Source organism: Abramis brama, assembly GCF_963993115.1.
Source record: "Abramis brama genome assembly, chromosome: 9".
NCBI classification, from domain to species: domain Eukaryota; kingdom Metazoa; phylum Chordata; class Actinopteri; order Cypriniformes; family Leuciscidae; genus Abramis; species Abramis brama.
In genome coordinates, this window is record NC_139971.1 from 30,584,882 (window position 1) to 30,600,418 (window position 15,537).

General features: G+C 36.7%; 1 protein-coding gene across 2 annotated transcripts in view; it reads left to right on the plus strand.

Moving 5' to 3' along the window:
- Window positions 1-15,537, plus strand: part of tbxas1 (thromboxane A synthase 1 (platelet)) — a 74,028-nt gene that overhangs the window by 26,081 nt on the left and 32,410 nt on the right. For both annotated transcript variants that reach the window (XM_084124138.1, XM_084124137.1), the window contains 3 exons: window positions 656-749; window positions 11,614-11,666; window positions 14,938-15,034. In XM_084124138.1, coding sequence (XP_083980264.1) covers window positions 656-749; window positions 11,614-11,666; window positions 14,938-15,034 — 244 coding nt within the window. The remainder of the gene's footprint in view (window positions 1-655; window positions 750-11,613; window positions 11,667-14,937; window positions 15,035-15,537) is intronic.

The window sequence follows — 15,537 nt, forward strand, 5'->3', positions numbered from 1 at the left end:
TATCATAGCATGATTCCTAAATATCTGCAAACATATTAAGCTCACATACTTGCTTCTCCGAAAAACAATTCTACAGCCAGTTATTCTACTTTGAAATGTGCGTTCTGTGTTGGAAAGTCTGTTTTTGTTTTGTTCTTTGTGATCCCACCCACTGCCAATTTACCCAATAGTATTTCAACACCCCGGGTTGCCAGTTGGCGGAAAACACAGCGTCGTGGAACACAGCCATGGAAGCCAGAAAAAAATGAACTGGGTCAGAGATAGCAGATTCTACCCGACCTAAAAAGCCTCAGCATCCATTTTAAAAGCTCTATGACCAGAGGCATATTAAAACATGGCTAAATCAACTAATCAAATGACATTGTCAGGCTCATCACCTTTATGTTTAAGAATGAGGGGGAGGGGCAAACAACTCTCTCCAATATTTAGAATTTGGACTGCAGTACCCATTTCAACCACTAGCTGTCAATATTACATACTGCACCTTTAAAAATGTACTATTATGTTTACGATTTTGCAGCATAAATTCCCTTTTCCTTCTAATGATTTATAATAATCTTCCTATTGCCATTCTCTCTAAATGGCTTTCTAATGAGGCAAAAAGCTGACCCCAAACTACAGAGGTTTACACTGAATGTCTTTGTCTTTGTTTTAGGTATTCCATCGCCCCTTTCTCCACCTTGGAACGGTGTGGCATCAAGCACCCAAAGCCCTTTCCGTTTTTTGGGAACCTCATGATGTTTCGAAATGTAAGACCTTTTGTTTATTTCGTAATGAAACCCAAAACTCATTCACACACTTTCTCACTCATACACACACCTTGTACTGCCCTCCTAAAGCTGGAAAAATGATATTTCTCTCAGTGAGCCTCACTTCATTAGATGTGTTCATTAAAGATGACTCACCACTAATGACATCTAATGCCATGTGATTTCCAAACAGATTACCCTCTGTGCTGAATGATGCACTTTTACGGAGATAATATAAAAGACGGACGGGGAGAGTGGGTGGGTTTAATATTGAAAAATTAATACTTTTAATTCCTCCTGAAAGTTTAATCTCAGTCTGAGGCTGAAATGTAGCAAATCAACAGCTACCTTGAGGATACTCATTTCTGTCTGTCTGTAGTTTAATGATAATGATTTGACGTGTATTATAGGAAATAAAGGCCAAAATTTCGATGCTGTAGGGCTGTTTGATTCCACTGAGAGGTTTAAAGCGAGATTCATTTGTGAATGTAAATTGCCTGGATTCATCCTACCACCAATAAGGAGGAATGTCATAAAAAGAACATATCCAGTACTTATTTCACCCTGAAAATCAAAAGAACAAAAGAAAATGAGGCTTATTTTTGGACGATTATATGATGAGGGGGACATACCAAAGAAGAAGAATACATTCTGTAATTCATGTTCATTTTTCATATTCACATGTCATATTCATGTTTTATTTTGTTGAAATAAACCCCCTTTCTGAAAGTATACAATATTGTGAGACAGTAATACAGTAGTTTTAAACTTTAAACAGCAATAACTAATTATGATTTGAAAAAGGATTTAAGAAAGTTAAACATTTGGATGCATCACCTAAATGAGAATTTGTGCCTGATTGTCATGAAAATAAATGTATTATTATTATTTTTGTACTGTATGCAAAATAGAATATATCTCTCTCTCTATATATATATATATATATATATATATATATATATATATATATATATATATACATATATACATATATATATATATACATATACATATATAAGACCCGGAAAAAAAAAATTTGTGTGAAAAATGTCCCATTTTTACAAGATTCACCTACCAGCACACTGGAATATTTTAAATAAAGCTTTGATTCTAACTCTTATGCTTTTCTGGTGCTGAAGAGATTTTCAGATCAATATGTTACTGTCAGACAGCGATGGTTGACTGGACAGCATGTCGTTCACAACACTCATTTCATCCATTCTTTCTATCACCCGCATGTGACAGGGCTCCCTCTTCCTTCTCTCCCTCTCGGCCTGCCTGTCTGTTTCTCTTTATCCGTCCATTTCATCTCAATTCACGTCTTCCACGTTGGGATTAAATGTTATTAGATGGAAGTGAGAAAGGCGTGAATGAATATGCATGCATGCATAATTACTGCGTGTCTAGATGAAGCTCCCCAGGTGAACTAAAGTTATGTGTGTGGGTTTTGTATGCTGTTGTGCACCCTTTGTCTGTGCATATTAGTGTGTGTGTAGATTCGTGCACACGTCAGCAGACTCAGTCTCACAAACAGTGGTCTCCAGAGCATTGCTCCAGCAGAATCCTCTGACCCACTTCTACAGGCCAACCTCTCAGCTAAATCCTGTAGGTCTGTGTGCGCGACTGCACATTTTGTGTTCCTGGCACTAGAGACACAGATGCAATCCCCTCTAAAGAGGCAGGTGACTGCATTTCAAGTTAGAAATTCAGTGAGACACAAAAAGAGGTAAAAGGAGAAAGCATAGCCTGCGTTAGCTCAGTCAGTATTTGGGATTGGGGCGGTTCTAGGATTTGATCTTCAGGGAGGCTTAGCCCATAGTGAGAAAGTGTAGCAAGAGATCATTGCTATCCTCTTTGTGAATTGGCACCACTATATTACTATAGTAAGTCAAACGTACCCTGCCAGTACTGGTAGGGGTTGGGTTGGTACCAAGTCAATACAAAAACTTTATAAATTAGATAATGACACCATTCTTCCTATCATATATCATTATTATTAACAATTAATAACTGTTATATTGACACATCGGATATTTTCTTAACTGTTTTCGTTCACTTAAGACATAACCGTATGTGTTTACGTGGATATTCGTCAAGACGGGCATTTTGACATAATTTTGTGTGCATTTGCTCAAAAAGACACGAAAGAGAACTCGGTTCAGTACTTGCGAGAGGCTACTTTCTGTGTGCGTGCACAGAAACGATCTATTGCAGCGCACGAGTACCGAATTAAGTTACTTTCACGGCGTATTGCGCTTGAATGACATAAAATCACTTGAATGTTTAAACCGATAAGACTTAAAAGCGTGCAAATTATAAACTTTCTTGAAGCAATACTGGCCCGATCTTTCAGATAAGTGATTATAGATTTAAAAACGGTCTAGAACTGCCCCTGTTTGGGATTGATGACTTAGTTTCTATATGGAAAAAAACTGTTTAACCTTACACCCAGAATCAGTCCAGTTTTGGAAATAGTCTGATTCCAGTACTTATGTACAAAGTGAACGCATTATGACTGGTCAGTGGGCTAAATGGGAGACTAATGGATGAGTAACACAGTCAGTTTAACTCTAATTTATGAGTAATGCATGTACATGGGGTTGATTTTTTTTTTTTTTTTTTTTTATAAGAAGTTTCCATTCTCACCAAGGCTGCATTTATGTGATCAAAGATACAGTAAAACAGTAATATTGTGAAATATTATTACAATTTAAAATAACTGTTTTCTATTTTAATGTTTTTATTCCTGTGATGGCAATTACTCCAGTCTTCAGTGTCACATGATCCTTCAGAAATCATTCTAAAATGCTGATTTGGTGCTCAATATACACTTATTAGCCTATTACTATCAATGTTGAATATTTTTTGGAAACATTTTTTCAGAATTCTTTGATTAATAGAAGGTTCAAAGCAACATAAATCTATTTATGTTACATTGTAATTAAAAAAACATTACATTAAAGACTGTATAAATGCATTTACCGTCACTTTTAATCAATATAATGTGTCTTTGCTAAATAAAAATAAAAATTTCTTTAAAAAAAAAATCTTACTGATGCCACACTTTTGAACAGTTATGTCTAGTGGCATATAAGACAAATCTTTACCCCGCATATAGCTACAGTCTTGAGAGAAGGAGATGTGAGGCAGAAGATAAGGAGATGAAACGATAATGATATATTTGGAATGATTTGAAGGATAAAAGAAAGAGAAAAGCAAGGGTGTGGGGGAGGATCATGGGTAACAGGATGTGATGTACAGAGATGAGCAGTGTCTGGGATACAAGGGCAGATTGAGTCACATTTAGAGAGTAGACGACAGAGTCTCTCGCAACCCACAGCAGCACATTATCATGACACACTCTATTACCAAATACAACACTCACAGACATGAGATTTGGTCCATTTAAGATCCTAAACAGCCCAGATGCAGTTCCAATCCCCCCCCCCCCCCCCCCCTCGCCAGCACACATGCAGTTACTTGCTTTCTCTTTATCCACAGGGGACCTTTTCGGAAAAGAGGATTTGTCTTGGTATTTTGAAATAAAAGAACTGTATTGTACTGTATGTAGGCATAGATTTTAATATTCACAACGTAAAGCTGCCTTCCTACTGAGTCAAGTCTGTTTACTGAAGCTAAGATACAAAAACAGGTAATTGTTGGAGGTTATAAAAATATTAACAGAAGACCATCCATGTTATACCACAGTTCAAATGTTTGTGGTCAGTTAGATTTTTTAAAAGGTTTTTGAAAGAAGTCTCTTATGCTCACCAAGGCTGCATTTATTTGATAAAAGAAAAAGAAAAACAGTAATATTCTGAAATAGTATTCAGTACAGTTTTCTATTTTAATATGTTTTGAAATGTAATTTATTCATGTGATGGCAAAGCTTAAATTTCAGCATCATTACTCCAGTCTTCAATGTCACACGATCCTTCGGAAATCATTCTAATATATTGATTTGGTGTTCAAAAAAACTTTTCTTATTATTATCAATGTTGGAAACAGTTACGTGTGCTATTTTTTTGTGCCGTTTCAGGATTCTTTGATGAATAGAAGGTTCAGAAGGACAGCATTTATTTGGAATAGAAATCTTTTGTAACATTATAAATGTCTTAAATGTCACTTTTAATGCATCCTTTCTGAATAGTTTTAATTTCTTTTAAAAAAATCACATTGACCCCAAACTTTTGAATGGTAGTGTACATATCAATACCCTTACAGTATTCAGCAAGTTGGCAAGTTGGATTGTTCTGATGAACACTTTTCAAATGCAAAGAGGTTAGCCAATCACAACAGAGGTCATTTGCATAGAAGTCTAGATGGTGCGTTCAAGTCCTCCTGGGAAGTTCGTACGTACGAGGTGGGAAGTCGTGCTTATAACGGCATGTGCGTTCAAGTCACTTTCGTCGGAGCAAAATGGCGGAGTACTTTCTCTTAATTAATTACACAAAAATACAATAAGGTTCTTAAACTCTTGTTCTAGAAAATGAAGAACAAAGAAATGTGCATCAGGTGTACTTTGTATTTTTGTTTTTAATTAATTTATGAAGCCACTGCCAATTCATCGTTACATGTTGCATTGTTATATTATAATACTATCATATTCTGTGTTGGCAATTAGCTAACTGCGCTATAAATAGAAAAGCCTGACAATATCACAGCTAAATACCTTTACGTATTGTGTATTCCGCCATGTTAATCACTGACACGCCCCCAACTCGTAAAGATCGGAGCTTAGAGAAAATCCCGAGCTCCCCACTGGTATTTACGACATTGTGGTGGCGTTCAAGTGCGTTCAACTCGTAAATACGATCTATACGAGATGACTTGAACGCACCAAGAGTGCCGAAGTTATGACGTCATTTTGTAGGACAACCCGGAAGTTAGTGGCGCATGGGTTCCCTCGATCGAAAAGCAATGCATTTTCCCCATAGACTTTTGGAAAATCGCAAAAAATAAGATCTGTGTTCAACAAAGAGTTGTGACCCTAACACGTTTTGTCTATCAAGATAATCTTTACAAGTTAATCCAAAATGTATACATTTTGAAGCCTAAATAAAGCCGTCAGATATAAAATGCTAATGGTAGGCTATAAACGGACTACAGCACACCATGGTCGCGGATCAACGTCATCATCAAGCTTCCTCAAACTTTATTTAAAAAACACGCTCGCTCATTATGATCTGCGCTGTGTATGAACCTATTTTTACAGTCTATGGTATGAACACTTATCCACTTTTTCATGAGAAATATTGCCCATTCTTTTTTTCCAAAATTGTTAGAAACTAATTTTGTTTATGCGTGTGTAACCCCTCTCACCCGGGTCCTTCACACCCCGCTCCGTGCGGGTCTCGAACCCCGGTCTCCGGCATGAGAGTCGGGTGCTCTAACAAGGAGGCTAAAGACTGCAGCCTCTAGCATCTGTCGCTAGAGCGTCTATTGAGATCAGAGGAGTGAGGTTTACTCGCACAGCAACTACTAGATGGCCTCCGTTACACTCACCCCCCTAAACCTCACTCCCATCCGGGTCACGGCACCAATGTAACCCCTCTCACCGGGTCCTTCACACCCCGCTCCATGCGGGTCTCGAACCCGGGTCTCCGGCATGAGAGTCAGGCACTCTAACAAGGAGGCTAAAGACTGCAGCCTCTAGCAACTACTCAACTACTAGCTGGCCTCCGTTACACGTGCCTCTCTGAGATTTTTTTTAATCTTTTGTTAATGTTTTATTTATTCGTTTATTATTTTGTTAGTTTATATAAACCTTAATATTATTTTCTTTGTGATTAAGATTATTATGCCTGATCATTGTGCCCCAAATAAACTTTAAAGATTATCTTTCACCGTATTATGTTTGATTGTATGTTTGCATACCATTTGCTAATTCGCCAGAAAAAAAACGCGCTTTTACCATCTCAGAAGCACTAACGTTAGCTATGGCCGTATCAATTTCCAATCTTATGTCCTTTTTCTTAGACGATAGAAAAACCATAGATCGAGGAGAGAACCACTATAAATCTGGACATGTAGAAAAGTGCATCTTAGATGCTGGTTTACTTGCCGGTATTGTAAGGGCCAGCATGAGGGACAAGGTTTATCGAGTCTCGTAAACTAGGGAGAGATAGAGTTATAACAGTGTTCTATGTATTTAAGATAACTATACAAATAATCTCTGAACAAGCAGTTGTATATAATTGTATATGTTGAATTTAAAGAGAATTGTCCAATAGCAAATGCTTATTATAACATATTATAATTAAAACATATATGTTCCCCAAATAAACCATATATACTCATTTTGTTAACATTTTCTATAAATTTTTACCTGGTAATCCACAAGCCCCAATGTGAGAGCCAGTGTAGTAAATTTTATCTCACATTCACATTACTGTGAGCTGACTGGAGTGTAGTTACAATAGTATACAAGTAGTATACAATAGTTTAACATTTAATTTGTGTATTTGTCAGACAGGCAACTTACAGTGCATTAAGGCTATATCAGCGTGTTCTCTGGGAATTGAATTCGCAACCTTTTGCACAGTTAACAAAATGCTCTAATCACTGAGCCACAGAAACCTTACAGCAAGAGTTGTAGTAAACATCTTTATTTTCATAAAATAAGTAAACTGAAAACAAACTATATTTTGTTCATCATCTTTGTCAGCCATAAATTGTGTAGCCATTTCCTCCTCTTCATCCATGGGTGGTGGAACATTTTTAGGCACATCAGCGCTATCCTGTCTCAGGGAGTATGAATGATCTTCCAAAATTTGTCCAGTGGGAACATCATTTGTGGATAAAAACAAAACAGGGACATTTTTTTCCCCTGCAGGAAAATGACAGCTGCAGATGCGAGAATGGACACTGGGCTTCCGGTCAGCTCGTCTAAGGATTAATTCAAAATAAGCAATGTTAGTTTTATGGAAGTTACACCTTTACAGATTAAAATTACAAATTTCACACAATAAAATATTTGTATTAAATTAGAATGGAGTTTTCCAGCATTTACATTAATCTTCTTCATTGATCTGTCCACGTTTATATAGCACATTAAATATAGTTAACATTTACTACTAAAACAACAAAGATTAATATCATTGTTACCTAATGCCTTAACTAATGCTGTTTACAATCATATTATTATAAGTGGGTAAAAGCCAAGTTCACAAATATCAGGGTGCAGGACCCACCCTTTCTATAATTATATCCAAACAAGTTACAATAAAAGTCAATAAACCAGGTATTATTTTGAATATTTTAATTAAACACATTTCTAGACGTAACGTTAGCCTTTAATAAAACTGCAGCGGATCTAATCTATTAAACAGTGGCAAAGTAAACAAGCTTTTAGATATTTTAAGAGAAAGACAAAGGGTATTTTAGCTGTTGATTTGGTTATGAAAAACGTTTATTCTTGCTACTGCTAGCCTTTTTTACTCCATCTTACCGTCAAAGTAACATTAGCGTGTTAAGCAATGCACCATTAAAGTTTCGTCGTGGCCACATTAAGGCAGTAAATACGGTGTTCACATGGAAATCATCGTTGTGTGAGCTTACCTTACGGCACGAACCCAGAGTCTCCGCTGGGTAACATCAGACGGAAAACGGTAAAACGAGCATCTTTCATTCGACGACTTGTGGTTGCATCTCGGGACAAAACAGTCTCTCCACAGAAATAAAGAACTGGTAATCGGTTACCTTAATATCACAGAATTCTGTGTACAACAATATTTGGAAAAACTACAATTTGAAAAGACTAAGTATATAACGTTATGTATATTAACTGAAAGGTAAACTTCTAAGAACGTGAAGCTGAAACGCGGGCTAGTGAGAGATTTCATGTTTGTCATGATGACGTCTAAAGTCTCCGCCAAAGGATGTAGTCCCTTTTAGCAACTTGTTAGCAACCACCGTTTTTAAGACACAATAAAGTTTAAAAAAATCACAAGCAGGTTATAACTGGTGTGTTTTATGTCATAGATCAAAACGTGAAAATATTTAGAGGCTTTGTTAACCACAGACCTTATTTCAGGCGATTTAGCAAAAACCCATTCAAAAAACCCATAGATTTTAGGGCGAGGGAACCGGTAGTGCTAAAATGCTAACTCACTTCCGCGTTTTGGCCTACAAAGTGACGTCATAACTTCGGCACTCTATAGGGAATGAATCTTATAGGGAATCATCAAAACAATAGTTCCGCCCCACACTAATTGGCTACAAGTGTGTTTTGGTGCTCGGTCCGATCCACTTTCAACAGTGCATACTAAAGGTCAGTGAGAGACAAAATGCTCAGTAAAACATAAATGTCTGATTCATTTTCCCCACAAAACTGGTAAGCACTTGCAAAAATGGCAAGATCCAATAAGATTGCATAATTTATAAGCAATAGTCTGCATGAAAAGTTTTCTTAGATCTTGGAACTGATTTGCTACATTTAGTGCTTTTGGGGAAGAAATAATTACTGGATTTGACAAGTTTGCCACGTTCATGGCATTGAATCATTGAAAGATATGTAGAGTTTTGTTTGAGGCACATAGTAAGTAGATATTTGGGCAGAATTTTTAGATCATGCTTTGTTGTTTCAGTAATATCCTTAAATAAATTACTTTACTTTTGGACAGACAAAATACACGAGTTCAAAGCCTACATAAAGGAATCTAATCTCACTTGCAGAGACTACAGATTTTTTTTCAGTATCGCTCCAGTATCTATTGGAATCATCTATTTCAGATTTACCCACTTGTAAATGTGGAACACAAACACAAAAGAAGATATTTTGAAAGTCAGTAGGGTCCCATTGTCTAACCCGTTGACTTTCAATGTATGGCCAAAAAATGATTGTGTTTTCTCTGGAAAAAAGTCAAAGTCATACAGATTTGGAACAACATTAGGATGAGTAAATGATGACTGAATTTATTTTTGGGTAACTTATCCATTTAAATGTTCGCAAGGGGAATAGAATAGAATAGAATAGGGCCACTTTAGCCTAATTGTCTGTCTTTCACGGGTTTATCCTTAAAAGTGCATATCCCAGCACACCTTCCTTCACATTCTCTCTTACACACTGATACCACCCTGCATGACTCTGAGTGACATGAGAGATTATTACCGTCTGAGACAAAGAGAAGCAGCGCGGTGTTCAGACCTGCGCAGAGATCAAGGTCATAAGTGTGCTAGAAAACAACTGAAAGTGGCTAATCTTTTTAAGAGAATTCCAATAGGATCGCTGACTGTCCTCTTCAGTCGGGCCCGTGCGATATTGATCGTATCCTTCCGAGATGAATCCCCAATGAAGCAAAAGGCAAGGGTGGCTCATTTGTTTGAATTGAGCCTCTGGTCTCTTAACTTCACTACGGCACTGCCAGATGCACGCACAGCCTCTTCCGTATGACAGAACAGTAATAAAAGGCTGAAGGAGAGGACATCAGGACGGAAGGGCACACCCCACTTAATGCTCACTGAGGAACACGCGCACACACATACGTCTCTGCCTAATGCCCACCAGGGAAACTGCAGGAATGGTGGGATGAAGAAGGGAGGGCAGGCGGTTCGGTGCCAGCACTGTTGACTCCTTCATTAGTAGAGACAGCAGAGCCACCGCCTGCCATGCATACCAAACTAGTGCTCTTTATGAGTGTGTGTGTGTGTGTGTTTAACAGTCAGTACTTAATGTTCATTGTTTGCTTTGTTGCGTAACTTCTTAACCATATCCCACCAGCATCTATAAACACAGCGCAATCTCAGCAGCCTTATGTGCAAAGTTTAATATGTTCTTCCATTCGGAATGAGGATATACTAATATTCCTGTTATTGTGTTATGGTTATGGATATTTCAGGATAATATTCCCAGTAGATCTCAATAAACCTGAGGAGAGCCCATAAACCTGAGGAGAGCCAAGCGCAGTCAGTGTCTGCTCTGTACTGACACCTACTGGTAGATAAGTGCAGTCAGTCAGTGGTGCCTGTCTTCATACAGTACTCACCTATAGCAGGGGTGTCCAAACTTGCTCCTGGAGCGCCACTGTCCTGCAGAGTTTAGCTCCAACTTGCCTCAACACACCTGCCTGGAAGTTTGTGACTTTGATTTACTGGTTTAGGTGTGTTTAATTGAGGTTGGAGCTAAACTCTGCAGGACAGTATCCTTCCTTGACCAGGATTGGACATCCCTAACCTATAGAATTACATCTTAGGCTGCATCTGAAATCGTATACTTCCCTACCATATAGTAGGCGAAAAACAGTATGTGACAAAGGAAGTATGTCTGAAGTCACAGTACTCATAAAAATGTATCCGGATGATACAAGATTCTGTAGTTTGCATACGATGGACACTTTACTATCCCTTGAGTCCATGGGAGAGGATTTGTGAATGGACGCAACTAACTCTGGTAGGTCACATGATAATGACAGCATGATTTAAATTCATACTACACACACATTTTAGCGGTCGCAATGTAATTACTTATTCAAAATAAGTACCTACTCAAAAGAGTATGTGATTTCAGACGCAGCCTTAGTCTTATTAGACAGACAGTGGTATCCAAGAAAAGATAGAGCTGAAATAAATAATCACTTTAAACCACATGATGACAAAGCTGTGCAAATGTTTGCAAATATGCTAATCTTGGAAAAAGTGCCCACCTACTGGGAACAAAAAGATGCAAGTTTGCAAGTCTCTCTTACTCACTTTATTAGTGTTATTGCAGAACATTTGCAAAGCAAACTGACAAGGAAAAAATAAACAAGTTACCTGTAATGGTAACAAAAATAATTTAATGTAGCAATATACAATGGAACTTGAGTAGTCATATGTTCTCTAATATGTTTCCATACTGATATGTGGATTTTCTGCTCTTTCTCAGGGCTTCTTTAAGGCACAAACTGACCTCATAAACAAGTATGGACGGATTTGTGGGTAAGTCTCCCTGGATTTTACTCTTACTGTTATTAAGGCAACTATCAAATGAATAAATATAAATGAAAACTAATTGAATTCGTCATGTCTGAGAGAAACACTTTTTTTTTAATCTGGGAAAGCTTTTGTCGAGGGCATTAATAAACACATATGCGAAACCTATTTGTTTTGCCTAGTGAAACATGAATGACTTCTCATTACCCACTGTGTAATAGAAATGATTTTTTTCTGATTATATTTCTGATGAAAAGTGCCCTACATGATTGCTCTAGTCATTTCCATATTTATAGAATTACTTTAACACAAAAGCACCAGCATAACACCCATCACACACCAAGCCCTCGTTCACGGTCCTGTCATTCATATTCAGACAGCATGAGCCACTCAACAGAGCACCCTGTGTCCTCTAATTTAGTCCATTCCTATCCAGACATTGTGTTTTAATATGCCTGCTTCTGAGAGGCCGACTTCTCCTCGGGGAGATCAAAGCGGCGAGTGCCACTGGGCTTCCTGTGTTTAATATGAGCAGAATGGAGGGGAAGAGAATCAGAATGACACTGTTTTTTTCTGCTTGTGTGTGTGTGTGTTCATTGGGATCTGGGAGTTCTGGATTGGGTGTCGGGACCGGAAAAGGGGATCTAATTCGGAGTCGTGTGGATATATGTCAGGAGACATTACGACATCTTTCAGTTAGAGTAATCGAAGAGGCTGAGCTGCTCACCAAAATCAAAGGGCTTTGAAATACATATCAGTGCTCCGCATGCTCCTTAAAACCCTTGTCGGTTCACGAAGTGCGAGACATCAGTCATCGAAGTTCAAATGTTTCGGCGCATTGCAGGAGTGCTTGACTTAAAATGTGGGGAAGGTTTGAATTTTTTTTTTTTTTTTTGCTCTACCCAAAAATATCCCTCAGATATGGTTTGAGAACATCTTGAAATGGCTTCTTACCAGAATCCATGAGTTTTTGAAAGAAACTTTTTGGTATAGTGATCAACTGATATGGGCTTTCCAGTGGTCGACATGTATTATACAGTATAATACAGTAACATTCAGTTTTTAGGTGTGAATTAAGCGTCTAAATACTTTGAGGAAACTACATATTGTTGAGTCTACAAATTACTGTCAAGATACTTTTATAAAAAATAGTCATCTACACTATATTATTATGGAAGCCTGTTTCGTCACAGTTTAGAAATAAAATTCTAATAATGACTTACTCTATCATATAATATTGATACATTTTACTATGACTTAACATAAACCCAAAATATTTTCTCACAATGAGAAACTTTCTCATTATAATATTAATAATAACTTTTTCTTAATGACTTGGCATCTCATATTGAGAGAAGTTCTCATTATGATGACATACTATATCATAATGATGATAAACTTGATCATAATGAGTTAGTCATAATGATTTTTTTTCTAAATAACATCTCATAAAGAGACACTTCCTCATAATGACTTAGTATCTCATAATAATAATACACTTTCTTATAATAATGAGATACCCTCTCATAATTATTAAAATATTTCACATAATGAAATCTAAAACTTTCTTGTTATGAACAACTCATAAGTCATCATCATGATAATTTTTCATGACTACGAGATGTTAAGTCATCATGACTTACAGAATCTTATTTTTTTCCAAACACTGTAATAAGGTTCAAATAATTAACATTAGTTAAATCATTAGGTCTCATGAGCTAACAATAAATAACAATTTTCTACAGCATATATTATCTAGCATAAATAATGTTAATTTATAAATATAGTTCAATTGTTAATTTATGTTTGTACATAACACAAACTAATGCTGATTACTATAATTTAACATTTTAAAAATGTACTATGTAAAATAATAAATGAATAAATAATAAAAAGATTAATAAATGCTGTAGTATTGTTTTGTTAGCATAGTTTTGTTAGGTATTGATCAAGTTAACTAGTCAAGTCACCTTTATTTCTATAGTGCTTTATTCAAAGCAGCTTTACAGTGGCAAACTGGAATATAATGATTCAGTGATGCAAACAGAATTCAATTTAGCTGTAAAGCAGCTCTAAAAAAGAATAGTAAACCGCCATTATTCAGTTGAAATCAGGTAAGTGTTGATCCAGTTTGGTTCAATAACTGTGTAAAGTTCATCAATTATGGAATGAGTTCAGTTAATCTATAAAGCAGCTCTGGAGAAAGCAATGATGACGCCATCCAGCTCAGTACAGGACCGCTACTGTAATTAATCCTATTGTAAAGTGTTATCGACTATTATATTTTTACTGGAAAACAGGTCAGTAATGATGATCTTTGTCATATGAACAACATTTCAGTCTATCTTGCATATATCAGTCTTTGTTGCACGTGAGAGACTTTGCGAACAGACCGCCGGCACAGATGCATAGATAAACCAAAACATACTAATGAGATCAGTGTTTTATAGGTCACTTAGCTGCAAGCTTAATTAAACTCATCCTGCTCCTAGAGCCATGTGGACTGCCAATGTCAGCTTCATTATTAGAAGATGATATGAAGAGCCTATCTGCTCTGCTCTGAGTTTTACTTACCAAACTGACACCACACACAAAAAGGAGAGTACAGTAAATGATAAGAGTGATCCGTCTCTGCTGCGTTTGCCTCCAGCGGAGTCCCAGCTGAGCTTAAATGTGCTTTACAGCCACTGGACACTGTAATAAACCTAAGCGTATCCTTCTGCTGGGATAAAAAAGGAACTTTCCAAAAGCTTGAATGAACTAGATTAATGGCTTCAGATATTTGCCAAAAAAGCTTTCATATTCAATTATCAGTGCAATTATTCATTGTTTCTGCTATTTCCTGTGACATTGATTCTCAGAAAAAATAATTTTGGAGGTATGTGGTCGCTCATGCTGGCACATGCAAGGGCACACATGCTCGCAATCCTCCATTTCACAGCGTTGACGGTACAACCTCGCCACATCTCAGCAGTGAAAGCTGCCATGCGTGACTACAAAAAAAGGAACTACACAGCAGTCTCATCAAATTTCTCTTTACTGAGCTGACCTTGACACACACACACACACACACATGATGTGTCTGTACCCCGTCAGTGATATGACAGGAAAGATGGTGTCTGCGGGGTCTACAGCCACAGATGTGCTACTTTATCTGTGAATGAGTGTGTGTGTATCCGTCCTTTGTTCTTTTGTCTCCTGCTATTCCCCTGAAATTTGGCTGGTGTACTGTTATTTATTAATTTCATCTTGTTTGTTTACTGTATGTGTGTGTCAGTTATTATATAGCCCGGCGGCCTATAGTGATCATAGCAGACCCGGATATGCTGAGACAGGTGATGGTGAAGGAATTCAATAAGTTCCCCAACAGAATGGTGAGTGGCATTACATTTACAAACTAATATCTCACAAACACTCCAACTCAGCAATTCATCTCAAGCTGTGTTATTAGTCCTGAATCTACACTGCAAAAATGAGTTCTAAATGAGTTTTTAATTAGTATCTTTTGACTTTCTTTTCAGTACAAAAATATAAAAAATTCTTAAACACAAATGTACTTCAGAAGATATTAAGACTTGTTTTCATAGATTGTTGTTATTGTTAATTAAACCTAAAACTATTAAAAATAATCTTAGAAATAAGGCCTACTGTACATAAAATATAAATATTAGATAAAAAATATAAACTTAACCAAAAGAAAATTTTAAATAACAACCTAACAGAAATAAAATATAAATAAAAAGAAATAAAAGCTTAAACTAAAATTAAAATATAAAAATAAAATCTGTAATACTATAATAAAATGCAACTAGATTAAAAAGTTCGTCGAGACAAACTTTAAGTTGGCTTGAGAAAGCTGGACCAGAAAATTTGAAGA